Below are 13857 nucleotides of genomic sequence, written 5' to 3' on the forward strand. Positions count from 1 at the left end.
AGAGTGACGTGAAAGGAGAAGAGTGGCGCGAGCTCCCAGGGGACCTCGCCTGTTCCCAGGAGGAGCGTGGCCACGCCTTTTCCTCACTGCCCCCCATGATTGCCAGCCGCCTCTGGGGCCCCTGGGGTCAAGAAGCACCTTTGCGTGCTGAGCCCCTGCTTCTGCACTCTGGGCCACTGGGCCAAGCTTTCTTCCCCTCTTCCACCTCGACTCGCAGAAGACTCAGACCTTTCCGTGGGGGTTTCTGGACCAAGGAAACGCAGGCTTTTTAAATAACGACTCTTTAAGGTTGCCACACTTCACACGTGACCCAGGGGAGTGAGGGCGTCCTTCTCATCGACTGCTGGTATTAAATTGTGTGAAATAATCTCCTGTGAGCTGATTGGTACTGACTTCATCCATGTGTTTTTTCCTAATAACAAAACGAGGAGAAAATGATTAGCACATATGTGTACTTCCTAAGTATTTTAAGAAAAAGCTCCTGGGCTTTTTATTAGTGTTACCCCATGATGCAGAAGGCATTTCAACCCCAAGGAGCCCCCAAATTGTTCCCCTTCAACTCTCCTCAGCAGCCAGTGCATGTTGCAATCACCCTGCAGTTAACTAGGGACCGTGCTAGTGTCATCTGGGGGTGTGTAAGATTAGGCCTCCGAGGTATGACTGTGAAGAGGCTCTGCTTCACCCTGGGGACATGGATACCTTAGTGCTCCTTCCAAGCCCAACAGAATGACAAGTCACGGCCCACAGGCAGCCCCAGGTCTGACAGGAGCAGATGCTATGGGTCCCTCAGAGCCTGAGCCATGTTCCCATAACTGGATGTTGGAACTACTCCTGGGTCCTATCTGTACCCAACAGGTGCCAGGCAGCTGGGGAGTCCTCCTGTTGCCCCAAGAACCCTCCTGTTGCCCCAAGAGCCCTCTTGGGGGACCCTCTCTCAGACCCCCAGCCAACTCGGTGCTTTTTCCTGGGGCCGCAAAGGTCCAAATCAGGAACTGCGGGTCCCACACCTGAACTGAGCCTGCCTGGGGTCCCCAGTGCCCAGATGAGGCTGCCCAAGGAGTGGTCTCCATGCTGCCCAGTCTCCTGCCCCTGGGCACTCACTGCAGACACTGTTGCCTGGCCAGGCTGCGGTTGCTGCTGTCCAGGGCCCTGCGCAGGTCTCGTTGGTGTCGCTGCATCTGCCGTTCATACATCAGGTCCTCGCGAGCCTTCTGGATCCTCCGCTGGTCCCAGTCCATGTCCCGCTGGCACTCCTCCTCCTGCAGCCTCTGAGGAGGAGAGGCGACTTGTTGCTACCTCGCCCAGAGCCCAAGGGGACCGTCCAGGACCCCCAGCCTCCCCTTCTACAGATGGGGAAACAAAGGCTCAGAGAAGGGGCAGCTGGAGGACCCCCAGCCTACCCTCATCCTGCCTGGCCCAGCTGCTTCCCGCCTCCTATTCCTAAAGGGATAGCAGCAGCTCAGTTCCAACAACGTTCCCAGCCCCATGTGCACAACTGAGAGCAGGGTGAGAATTTAGGTCCTCAGGAGGGCTCCCTGGCTGGCTCGGACAACCGCCCAAGCAGCCTGGAGAACTCCTAGAACGTGCTGGTGCTGGAGAGCCACCCTGCCACCACAAAGCCCAGTGGGCAGCTGGCCCTGTGGTTCTGCAGCGCATCCCCATCACCGGCCAGACCCTGCTGTGCAGAACTAGGAGCCCCAAAGGGGAATCTGCAGAGTGTAAAGGGAGCTGCCTCAGGAGTCGGGCAGTGCAGGTCACCCATCAGGTCCCTCTCCTCCCAGGAAACCCCACTGCAGTGGGTGGGCAGGGCAGCAGGTGCCCTCCAAGACCCCTATGGAAGGGTGGAGGACAGAGCACCTCTCTCTCCCAGATAGCAAGCAAGGAGGGTCAGGCCTGCAGGCCTGACCTAACCCCACATGCAGATCCAAGGCAGGGGGTGGGAGTGGCCCCCTGTGAGCAAGTCACCCACTCCTGGGAGCCTCCATGTGTCGCAAGGCTGCACACAGGACCTGGGCCATCACACAGGCTGCTGTCACAAACATAGTGGCAGGGGTGCAGCACTAGGGCTAACAGCCAAGCAGAGGCCCAGACAGTCTGCAGGATCCTAGGTTTCCACATCCCACTGCTCACAGCCCAGAAGCTGGGAGGAGAGGGCCCAGATGGCATGGCGGGGGGTGGGGTGGTGAGAACTTAGGTGGCCCTTTCCCCCCTTTATGCTTTGTCTTTTGAATTTTCTACAGTTTGGACATTAGACCAAAAGCTGCCTTTAGGGCTGATGGCTGACCCGACCGCTGGGGCTGAGTCGAGGAGTGAGTGGGGTGCAGGACCCGCGCCCATTCCTGCCTCTGTGCTCTTCATAGCCTCTGGGCCTCCTGACCCACCACCCAGGCCTGGCTCCTGCCCTGCCTCACATATCCTCACCACACATGCCCGCTGCCCCTCAGGACCTTGTCTAGGCCAGTGCCAGGGCCCTTCCTCCTCCCAGTAAGTTCTCTGACTTGGAGGCTCACCTGGCAGGGCCACCGCAGCCTCTGATCAGCCCTGGACCTGGCGGGTTTCAGCACCTCCCCATCTCTCCTGCCAGGTTCTGAGTGGTCCAGCCCGCAGGCATGCTCCTTTCCAGCCCTGGCTCCTCAGCGCCAGCGCTTCAGCACCACCTCCTCCCCTAGGGCCCCCACTCCCAGGGGCTCCAACTCCAGCAGGCCACCAGCTGGCCATGCTGGTCCCGGGTTGCCTTCACCTGTGATCACCAATAATGCCACCCCTCCTCGTCTCTCCCCCAGGTCTACCACTCTGACCTGTGTCTTACTCTCTCTAGGACCCTGGTGGCTCACATGACTGTCCCCTGTCCCAGAGACCTTCATTCCACTGGCGGGAGCACCCTTAACCTTAGATGTGGCCACACCCACCAGAAGCCCTGACTTCATGGGATGAGCCCAGCTCACACCTACTCGAGCATGGCTGGAAGCACACCTGGCCATGGGGTGGGGTCACTCAAGTCCAGGCCTTTGGTACCTGGGTCATCCATCCCATTCCTCTAGAGGCCACTCACACTCTGTCCTCTCTGGTAACTGGCTTCTCACCTCCCCAGGAACAGCTCCGGAGGAGCTCCTCGAGCCTCCACCTGCAGCCCTCCCGAGACTGCCATGGGTCTGGGTGCCCAGCCACACCAGGTCCTTGCTTTGTGCCCTAGGCCTCAGGCCCCCCGTCCTCCAGGGACATGGCTCCCACAGGCTCTCCTTGCCCTGCCTCTTCACCTGTCTCCTGCCCTGAAAATGCTGCCTGCATCTGTGACTCCTCCACTCTCTCTCTCCAGAGCCCATCAGGCAGGCCACTGTCCCCTTCTGCACCACAGGCACTCCGGATAGAGCCCCCAGGCATGGCCTAGGTGCAGGACCCAGCAGGCACGGGTCCCTCCTTCCTCCCAGACACCTCTCACCTGCTCTCCAGGACACCAAAGCTGGTGTCCTTGGGTCAGGCCCCCTTGCTCTGTAGTGATGGTGGAGAGTGGCCCCAGAACTTGGTCCCCAGTTCCCCCGTCTAGGCTCACCCCTGTGCAGTCTCCCCAGGTCTGCCCTCAGCATGCTCAGAGGTGACCACTCCCAGTTACACCCACAGGTCAGCCCTTGTTCTGAACCCAGGCCGTACACCCTGCTGCCCTGCAGGCCTCCCCAGGCTTCACTGTCCCTCAGCAGCTGTGATTCCTTCTTCCTTGGTGAAGAATCACCACACTTCACTGCCGAGAATAAACATTAAATCTCCCAGCACTCTATAGTTAGGAGCAATCTTGTGACTAAAATTGTCCAATGGAATATAAGTGGAAGTGTCTTGTAAAACTCCCCAAAGTGTTTTTCCTCTTTCCTCCTTCTTCATAGCTGGAATATGCATGTGACTGCTAATGCTCAAGCAGATGTTTTGTGCTAAGAGGTGAGAGCCAGGTGCCAAGGATGGCCCTCTGGCCTGCCCTAGAAGACTTGGGTTGTTTTCCTACAAACCTAGTCTATTTGCAAGACAAAGTTCTATTTTGTTCAAAATGCTGGTATTTGTGTTTGGGGGTTTTCTTTTTTGCCACATTCAGGTGAATTGATCACAGCAGGTTCAGGTGTCTAAAGGACATTGCACACTTAACATGTGAAACTGCACTGGTGACTTCCACTCTCCCTGCCAACCTGCTCCTTCCACCATTTTCCCTTCTCTGTGGACACCAGCTCTATCCTTCCAGTTGCTCCAGCTTGAAGGCCTGGAGTCATACTCAAGGCCCATCTCCTTCACATGCCACCTGCCTCATCACACATGGAGGGGTTTCCGGCTCTCATCCCCTAGCCGTTCCCACTCAGGGTGAGCGTAACACTGGCCAAGGAAAGCCACGAGGGGCTGGGGGGCGGCGGCAGGGGCACTACGGTGCTCTAAGGGCTGGGAGGTACCAGCTTCTCCAGGACTTGCTGCTTCTGAGTGAGGTGGACCTGTTCCAGCTGCTCCTGGGACATTCCCTTCCAGTGGCCTGGGATCACACGGTGGGGACCAAAGGAGCTGGCCGCCTGCTGCGGGTTCTCAGACAGCAAGTCCCCGTGAAGCAGGTTGGAGATCTCGGCCAGGTTGTCTTCCTCCTCCTGCTTTTTCTCAAGTTTTTTCCTTTCTTGTGACTCTATGGCCTACACAGGGAAAGACATTGGGAAAGATGCTTTCAGAGACTCCAGGGGGGTTCCTAGGCCTGGGTCAGAAATCCCCCTGGGGCCCTGGCAGGAGGGACATGCTGCAGGAGCAGGGAAGGAGGGGCACAGGCTGGTGTGGCATGGATGAGCCAGTGGGCCCTGGCTACCTGAGCACTGCAGGTGGGTGGGTGGGTGGGACTGCAGGGCCACTACCGATGGGATGCATGCCTAGGGCAGCTCCCGCTCCTCATCAGCCTGGCACCAGCTGGACAGGGCTCTGTGCCCCTCCTGTGGCCTGGCAGCCTTTGGACATCTGCAGGCTGCAAAGAACATGAATGACTTCTAAAAGCTGGGAGAGGTACTTCTTTTCACTGACCCTGATGGCCCAGCTGCGGCCCCCAATACCCATTGCTGTTCAGATGCCCAGGACAGGTGGCTGTGTGACCTACAGTAAGTCAGCTCCTCCCTCTGGGCTGCAATAGCTTCTCTGTAAAGTCAATAGACAGAATGGGAACCCCTGGGGTCAACAGTTCTCCTTGGTGAAGAACAGACAGCGAATCCTGCAACGCAGGTGCTCACAACGGGCCTCGTGCCACACAGCATGGGCTCTGCAGCCAGACACCAAACTCCATACTTGCCACTTAGAACCTGGCACCCCTGAGAAAGTTTGCTCACCTGCTGAGCATGTCTCTCCACCAATTAAATTGTATTAATCATGGGCACATGTAGGGGCTTATCAAAATAATAGGAAATGAACAAACAAATGAATGAACAAGGCAATGTGGTTTAGCAAGAATCCCAACAGTGCCCAGTAAGAGGCTCAGGGATAAAGGAACAGAGTAGGTGAATGGAGGGAAGGAAGGAAAGACCCCCAGCATTGGGTCCATTTGTTACGGAGCCTGAACCAGTCTCCCCTGAGCTGCTCTGTCAAAGGAGGGCGAGGATCAGATAACCTCTATGACCCCTTGAACCTCGCTGCTTGGGGCTCTGGTGCCTCATTTCTCTCCCTGCTGAAAACCAATCTCCTCTGCCTCTGCCCAGGCTGTCCTGGCTTTTTGATTGCATACCCCAGGACATATTTCAGCTTGAGCTCCAATTTATTTGGCTTACAATGCAGCACCTCTATCCCACAAATACAGGATGTGCTTTGTAAGACACATGGACACAGCATTAAAAACGACAGGGCTGAAACTGTGTGAAGCAAAGTCCTGGTATTGTTCTCCTGCTGTCTCAGGGGCCACTTGCACAGCTCCTTTGGAGACCAAGTGCCAGTCAACCAGCTAATCTGATCAGCTGAGCCAGACCCAGCTCCACCTCGCTCAGGAAATATACCTGCATTTGCAAAGAAAACCTGAGAGGGGCGGGATCCAAGGAAGCTGGGAAGGACTGATAAGAGGGGGTCACCAGGAGACCACCATCATCCTTGCCACTGTCCTCGCTTCCCTGGTGAGTGCCTATCCACCTGTCCTGGTTGAGAAGATCTGAACCTAGTACCAGGCTGCAGAGCAGTGCCAGGTGGCATCTGCTCTCAAATTATGAAAGAAACTAAAGCTAAGTTTCTAAGTTTTGTGGCTGATTCAGAGCTAAGGGACAGACCAGACCCAGGGCCATCCACCTCAGCAGAGGGAGGGGTGGGCTTGGGACCCTGAGGCTGAGGTCCAGCCAGCCGCGTGTGCCCATCCACCCTGTAGGCACAGTGCCCCAGCTGGGCACCTGGTTCCTGTTGAACTCTTTCACAGCTGCACAGACGGCCCTTCTGGCGTTGCTTTCCAGCATCTGCAGGTGCCTTGCTGTTTCATCAAACTTGAGCCTCGTCTGCAAGTAGAGGTCCTCTACAAGGAGGAGAGACACGTCAGACCTGGCATGCCCACACGGGTGCAGAGTAGCCTGCACCAGGGTTGCTCATGCTGTCACCACCCCTCTGTCACGGGGAGGCTGGGGATGATAATGCCAGGACCTGCCTCCAAAGGCTGAGGGGTCCCTGACTTCATCCAAGCAGAGCTCTCATCTCTGCTGTGAATGGGCAGTGCCCTGGGGCTGACTGCTATGGTCCTGGGGCAGTGTGCCCCTTGCCGTCTCTGGTTTTGCAGGAGAAAGCCTCATCCTTACAGTGGGCATGGGGCGGTGAGAACCCAGAAAAAGGAGCTGTAGAAACCAGAAGGACAAAGGGAAGGGGTGGCAGGTCACAGATACTTGTGGAGGGACAGTAGGACAGGACCTTCCTAGGCCAATGGGAGGGGCCCCAGTGGAGGGTCCCAATGACAAAATGTGAAGATCATCCAGACACTTGCAGACATTCCTAGTTCTGTACCTGCAACCTCGCTTATCCTGAGCCGTCCTGTCCCCAGGCGAGGCAGGAAACACCTACTTCACTTTGGGTTGTTCTGTTTTTCAAAAATCATTGATCAGAAGTTCCTGATTTCTGTATTTGTGCCTGATAGGTCCCCTCATTATTTCCAAAAATGACAACCAGACTTTTTTGGGGGGGCGGGGTATAAGGGATTGAACTCAGGGGCACTTGACCACTGAGCCACATCCCCAATCTAATTTTTTATTTTATTTAGAGACAGAGTCTCACTGAGTTGCTTAAATTGCTGAGGCTGGCTTTGAACTCACGATCCTCCTGCCTCTGCTTCCCAAGCTGCTGGGATTACAGGTGTGGCTACCACGCCCGACCACAACCAGACTCTTGAAATTCTGGCCTCTGCTCACCCCCAACCCCTCTTGCCCTTCATTTGTTCCTTTATCCAACACACAGCATCAGAGGCTCAGGTGGGCCGCTGGCTGTGCTGGGGACACAGACACAGCAGCGAGTAAAACACAAAAGGTTTCCTGCCTCCCTGGAACTGGCTGTCTTGGAGAGAGTAAATATGTGGAGTTCAAAATAAGTGCAAAAACACACATCTGACCATTGGTAGAGGAGAGGAAGCTAGGCAGCAGGTGGTCAGATGCCACTCGAGCACACAAGACAGGGAAGGCTTGGCAGTCAATGAGCCGGAGTGGGCAGGGCCGGCAGTCAGCACTGGAGGCCGGCAGAGGCCCAGTACAACCTTGCGGGCTATGGCAGGATTTGACTTCACTATGTGCCCTGGGAAGCCATCGAAGGGCTTCGAGCTGAGGATGGGGGGTGCTGTTCAACTGGATATCATTTAAAAAGCATCACTGCCTTCCATGTTGAGACCACAGAAGGGAAGGACAGCTATCAGCATGATCCATCTGGGTGAAGAATTTGGTGCTTCTATCCCAGCAATGACAACAGGGACGGAGAGAAGTGGACAGCTTGAGGTATGTGTGGGAGGGTCGCATGTTTCCCTCCTATGTGGAATCTACAAAGAGGGAAAGGGAACTAAAAAGGATCTCATGAAAATAGGAGGGAGAACGGACAGAGCAGAGGAGGGAGTATGGAGAAGGACTGGGGAAAAAATCTACCAAGTTTTACACCATGACCTCTGCTTATATCTATGATTATAATGTGCTGATGACAATGATGACAACAACAATAGAAGGGGAGTCAGCAGAGCAGAGTAAGCGAGTCAGGGGAGGGAGGAGGAAGGACAAGGGAAGGTGCTGGGGCTGGAGACTGATCAAATGGTGGGTCTGACACAGTGAACCCACTATCATGTATGATCATCATGCACCACATCATAGAAATACGTGCAGGAGGTGACAGGGACAAGAGGTGAAGATGTCCTGCAGGGGGTCAAGGGTGGCCCCAAGTTTCTGGCTTGGTGAAGGGGAGGAGCAGAAAGGCAGGAGGGGGCAGACCCAGAGGTGAGGTCAGGTCCCAGGGCACTGTGAGAAGTCCAGAGAGGGAAAGGAGGCCTCTGGAGGACCAAGGCCAAGGCTGGGAGGAGGGTCCTGGCCAGCAATGGCGATCTGGAGCAGGTGGGGATGGAGGAGATCCCCAGAGCCCACGAGTGGGTTATTCCCACAGGTGTCTGTCTATATACGCAGCAGACAGACCAACAAAAGTCCCCGCCTTCACTGAGCTTAGGGTGTGACACTCAGGAGCAGTGTGGCAAGTACAAACCCAAGGTGTGCCAGTAATTGAGCCTCGGGAAAACGGAGCAGGGAAGGGGCCCAGGAGGCCCATATTTCAGTCAAGGACAGGGATGGCACAGATGCGCCTTATCCAGGGAAGGACGTTTCCAAGCAGCAGGAGCAGAGTCCCTGAGGCAGAAGCGAGCTGGACACACCCATGTCCCAGGAAGAGCAGAAGACAGTGTGCAAAGAAAGGAGCGGGTAGACAGGGCAGGGTCCTGGCTGGAGATGGGCCACACCCTGAGCCCCAGAGGTCCTCAGGAATTTGCTTTCGCTCAGTGACTGGGAACCGCTGAAGGGTCCCAGCAAAGGATCCCACCTGACTTTCAGGGTTCCACCCTGGCCACGGTTGAGTGGAGGCTGCAGGGGGAGAGAGCAGAGGCAGAGGACAATGCAACAGTCCAGCTGAGAGGTAATGAAGCCGAGTCCAGGTGGCAATGGTGGCCATGTAAAAAGCAGCTGAAACTCGAGATGATCTGTGGGTGGCCTGGATGTAGAACTGAGAAAAGAAGGAGTCTTGGTTGGGGCTGGCGTGATGCGAGAGGAAGGTGGGGCCTGGTGGAGAGCAGAGTGACTGGACCTGCGCTGAAGTTCAGAGCTCATCAGGGGCGGGGCAGCTGGGTGGGGCTGTGAGTGCGGATTCAGCGGAGAATATACATAGGGACACATGAGCTTGGGAAATGAGGCCTCTGGGGGTGAGCACAGCAAGGAGGGAGGACCAGGCCAGCTGATAAGCCCATCCTTATCAGCAGTGGGCACAGGCAGAGGGGAGGCCCAGAAAGCGCTGGTGAGCAAGAGCTGCCAGAGCAGGGGAGAGAGTCCCATTCAAGGAGCCTGGGCAGGAGGACCAGCAGAGGGCGGAGTCCCAGAAGCCAGATGGCCTGTGTGTCTCAGAGCATGAGGTGATTGACTGTGTCATCTGTGGCCTAGAGGCCAAGCTGAAGACCTCAACCTGAGTGACAGGGAGGCCACTGTGTAACTGGCCAGGAAAGCAGAGGTCTGTAGTAGTGGGCACAAAGAGTGGGGGAGGATGTGAGAGGGACCCTGCTCCCAGAGAGTGGGAAGAGCAGAGGCTGGAGAGGGCGCTACCAAGGAGACGGCAAATGAACAGCCCGAGCGGAGGGGCTCAGAGCGGGGTACAGAGCTCCTGCTCCAGTGCCCTGCTCTCTGTACCACCTACTGGCGTGTCCCACAAGAGCAGGGATGTGCGGGCACGGGAGACAGGCCAGAGGGGCAGCGGCAGCTGCTGCTGCTGCTCAGATGGCTGGAGGAAGGGAGCTGCTAGAGCAAGTGGCTCGCAGCCTCCCTGAGAGCAGGACTTGGGCTGTGGCAGTCCCCTGAGGAAGACAGCTTTCCGCCTTGGCCTGGGGAGTCCTGGTGCAGTGTATGACCACAGGCTGCAACTGGGTTCCCATAGGCCCCTCTGACTTCCACACAGCACTCAGAGAACGCCGTGGGCCTACATGTTCCCATCCATCTTCTAAGCACTGTGCACACAATGGGGGCAGAGGCCGACTCTGGGTTATCCGAGCCCCAGCACCCACTGGGGCCCTAACGCAGGGCTGACCCGTGGGGCTCAGGCTTCTCCTCTCTTTCCCCACATGCCAAAGAAGCGTGTGGCTGTGCACTTCAGGAGGATGAACAGCACCTGGGCCCCTGGGGGACTGACTGGTTGGGATCACTGAGCCAGTTCACCTCTCTTCCTTACCTGCACATTTCTGGTGGGCACGAGCCCTCTCCCATTCCCGTTGCTGTTGCAAGGACCATTCTCTGTTTTGTTCCTCTTGGAATTTCTTCCTCTCCCGGAAGTTTAAATCCTCCCCCATGAACTTTTGCATTCCTGATATGGTATTCCGGATGTCATTATCTGACTGCCGGGCTGGAAGAGCTTTCTTAAGGGATAGGGGGTCAGACAGGTCAAATTCACGGCGAGTTTCTGGCCTCTGAAAGCTCTGCTGGAAATCATTGGTAGCTCTACTGAGAGTTTTCCTATCTCTCCTTTCCCGATCTTCTAATATGCATGTGATCTTGTCATTTTGCCTCATTTCAGTAGCTAGAAGAGACACAGTATATGAATGAATTTACGAGGAAAAAATTTTAAAATCCATTTAAAAGTAACTTTTAATCATTGTAAAAGTAATACAACCTTCCCAAACAAGTAATGTTCCATTAAAGGATTAGTAACTTAAATATAAAAGAGCCCCTATGGACTAATAAAAAGACAACCTGGGTTTGGGATTGTGGCTCAATACCTAGCACATGGAGACACTGGGTTCGACCCTCAGCACCACATAAGAAATAAACACATAAAATAAAAGTTTATAAAAGAAAAAAACACAGACAACACAACCAAAAAATGAGCAAAAGATAGGAACAGGTGAACCACAATAAAGAATAAATTGGAGATATCAATAAACTAACAATAAATGGTGAGTGATCAGAAACAGAAGAAACGAAGGCAAGAGCACTTGTGCTGATGGTGTGATAAACAGGGTCACACTTCCAAAAGAGCAATGTGGCAACAAGACCTGCCAGTTCCACTTCCCTGTGCACTGGGGACATGATGCACAGATGGTCGCCACAGCAAGGTTTCAATGCTAAAGAACTGGGGAAAATCCAAACTGCCCATCTGTAGGGGTTAATTCATACAGCAAAACGCCATCAGATAATGAAAACAAATATTCTCTCTGGGTAGATTATTGATGAATTTCAAGAATACAATATTGACTGAAAAAAAGTGTTATGAAAGGATAGGCTTGATAGGATAAATTTTTGTAAATTTTAAAAACAAAAAGCAATTTTATATTGTCATGGACATGCAGACAGTGTAAGCAGGAGAAACCGCTGCAAACTTCCCAGGAGGAAGGACAGGGAATTGTGAGGGTAGCCCTCTGGCTGTGAACCACATGGTTCTCAGAAGCACTCAGAACAAGTCAATCTGGCAGATGTGAGCAGCTAGTCTGGTGTGTCCATATGTGTCCTCCACTATTTTTGTAATTTGAATTATTTTACAACAGGAAATAAAGGTAAAAAGCTTAGAAAATACAGAATAATATTAAACTTCACTTATAATACCATCATCTGACATTGCCACTGCTGAACATTGTCCTTTTTGTAAGCATATTTTTTTTAAAGATAGAGAATTTTTTAATATTTATTTTTCAGTTTTTGGTGGACACAACATCTTTATTTTATTTTTTATTGGTGCTGAGGATCGAACCCAGTGCCCTGTGCATGCCAGGCAAGTGCATTACCTCTTGAGCCACATCCCCAACCCATGTAAGCATATTTTAAAAATATAGCCGATAGTCCATGGCATGTATAATTTTGGGTCCTGCTTTTTTTCTGTTTTAAAAATCCTCATGATGTATTAAAAAGCAGTTTAAAAAATTGTTAAAAATTTGGTCATGATAACGGAAAATGAATTCAATGTGAAATCTTGATCTAAGACCTAGACATTATTATTTGAATCACATTTGCCCTGGAGTCAGCTCGGGGAGTGGGTTCTGACATGTGCTGCCTGGTAAGAACAGCTGGCTCCACAGAAGATCTTGAACTCTGGGGCGAGAATGTGTACATGTGTGTTTAAAAAAGTTTTCTAAATATTTTAAGAAAACAGTAAAACACATATTTACTCTTAAAATATATTTCCTATAATATATATTAAAATTCAAAAGCTGTTTTTCCTCTGACAAAGGATTGAGCCTAAGAAGTTAAGAAATTTTAAAAGGAGAAAGAACGTGAAAATGGTGTGGAGGTGTGTGTGTGTGTGTGTGTGTGTGTGTGTTGGGGATGGAACCCAGAGCCTGGAGAAGGCTAAGCAGGTGCTCACCACTAAGCAACATCCCCAGCCCAACAACTTTTTCTTTTTCAGTACTGTGAAGAAATGAGGAATGGGGCCTGAAAACCCTCCACCCTAACCCCAGGGACAAGCACTCAAGAAGTGCTCACCAAAGGTTTCATGTCTAGCTCTTTCAGTTGCTTCTCTTATCTTCTGGTCATGAACCTGGGAGTTCCAGGCTTCTGTGTCTCCCTGGAAGTGGAAAATCAGGGACAAGGTCAGAGCCAGACATGGGTGTTCAACAGACCATCCTGTCTATCTTTCTGGTCTGACTGCAAAGTAACTATCTCAGGCAAGAAGATACCTTTTGCTTCCTCCCTCCCGCTCTTCCTCCTTTTCTCCCCGCTACCAACCCCGCCCTGCCCTGCCCCGCCCCACCTTTCTCTCATAATGGGGTTGCCAAGGAACGGTGCTAGGGGTGCCACTGAGCTACATCCCCAGCCTTTTTTATTGAATTTTCAGGCAGTTTTCACTAAGCTGCTCAGGCTGGCTTTGAACTTGCAGTCCTCCTGTCTCTGCCTACTGAGTCGCTGGGATTACAGGTGTGGCCACCAGGTGCTGCGCTATCAGGACTCTTCATGCTTGGATACCTTTGTTTGTAGTTGCTTTTCTGTGCTCCGGACTTTCCCTCCCCCTTTCCTGGTTAACAGACACATCCTCAAACACTGCTTAGGCATCACCTCCTCCGGGCGGCGTTCCCCTCCCTCACAGGCTGACCCCACTGCATTTTTCCTGTGAGCACTTTAATTTCCGCCTCCTCCCCTGGGCCGTGAGCTCTGCAAGGTCCAGAACTGACTAGTCCCTCCTTGGGAGGACTCTCTTGGGGCCCGGCTTGCCCCAAAGGCTTGTGTGGCCGACATGAACTGGGCTGGAAGGGACCCTGGCAGTGTAGAAAACCTGGCTCAGAGGGAGCAAAGCCTGTTCCGGTGTCCCCGTCAACCCCAGGCACGGCCCTATCTGTCCGTGGGGCGGGTGAGAAGGCCGTCTGGGCCGCCAGGGCTTCCAACCGCCCTGGGCCCGGCCGCTGCTCTCCCTCCCTCACCCCAATGATCCTGCTCCTGGCGTCGAAGACCCGCTTCTGCCTGCACAAGTCGGCGTGTCTCCTCTTGGCCACGCTGGCGTCCTGCCGCAGGTCCGCGGGCAGCACGACCTCCATGGCTCCGGGGGTCGAGGGCAAATCCAAGCCGGCAGGGCGGAGAGCCGAGACCAAGCCGCCGCGACCCGGAGGCGCCGCGACCCGGAGGCGCAGCTCCCCAGTGGGCAGCCGTCCGGCGCGGAGCCGGCGGGCGAGTGAGCGGTCGCTGCGCCGGTTGCCAAGGAACG

At 54.0% G+C, this 13857-nt stretch overlaps 1 protein-coding gene across 1 annotated transcript; it reads right to left on the reverse strand.

The window, feature by feature from the left end:
• Positions 1-265: 265 nt before the first annotated feature.
• Ribc2 (RIB43A domain with coiled-coils 2) lies at positions 266-13838 on the reverse strand. The gene is made up of 7 exons (XM_005335023.3): positions 13577-13838; positions 12645-12726; positions 10402-10746; positions 6366-6484; positions 4425-4652; positions 1102-1268; positions 266-412 (listed from the first exon to the last, which is right to left on the reverse strand). Exons 1-7 carry the CDS (start codon positions 13688-13690, stop codon positions 334-336), a joined length of 1134 nt encoding a protein of 377 aa, XP_005335080.2. The 5' UTR covers positions 13691-13838; the 3' UTR covers positions 266-333.
• Between the last annotated feature and the right edge of the window lie 19 nt (positions 13839-13857).

Source organism: Ictidomys tridecemlineatus, chromosome 6 (genome assembly GCF_052094955.1).
Source record: "Ictidomys tridecemlineatus isolate mIctTri1 chromosome 6, mIctTri1.hap1, whole genome shotgun sequence".
Classification (NCBI taxonomy): Eukaryota; Metazoa; Chordata; class Mammalia; order Rodentia; family Sciuridae; genus Ictidomys; species Ictidomys tridecemlineatus.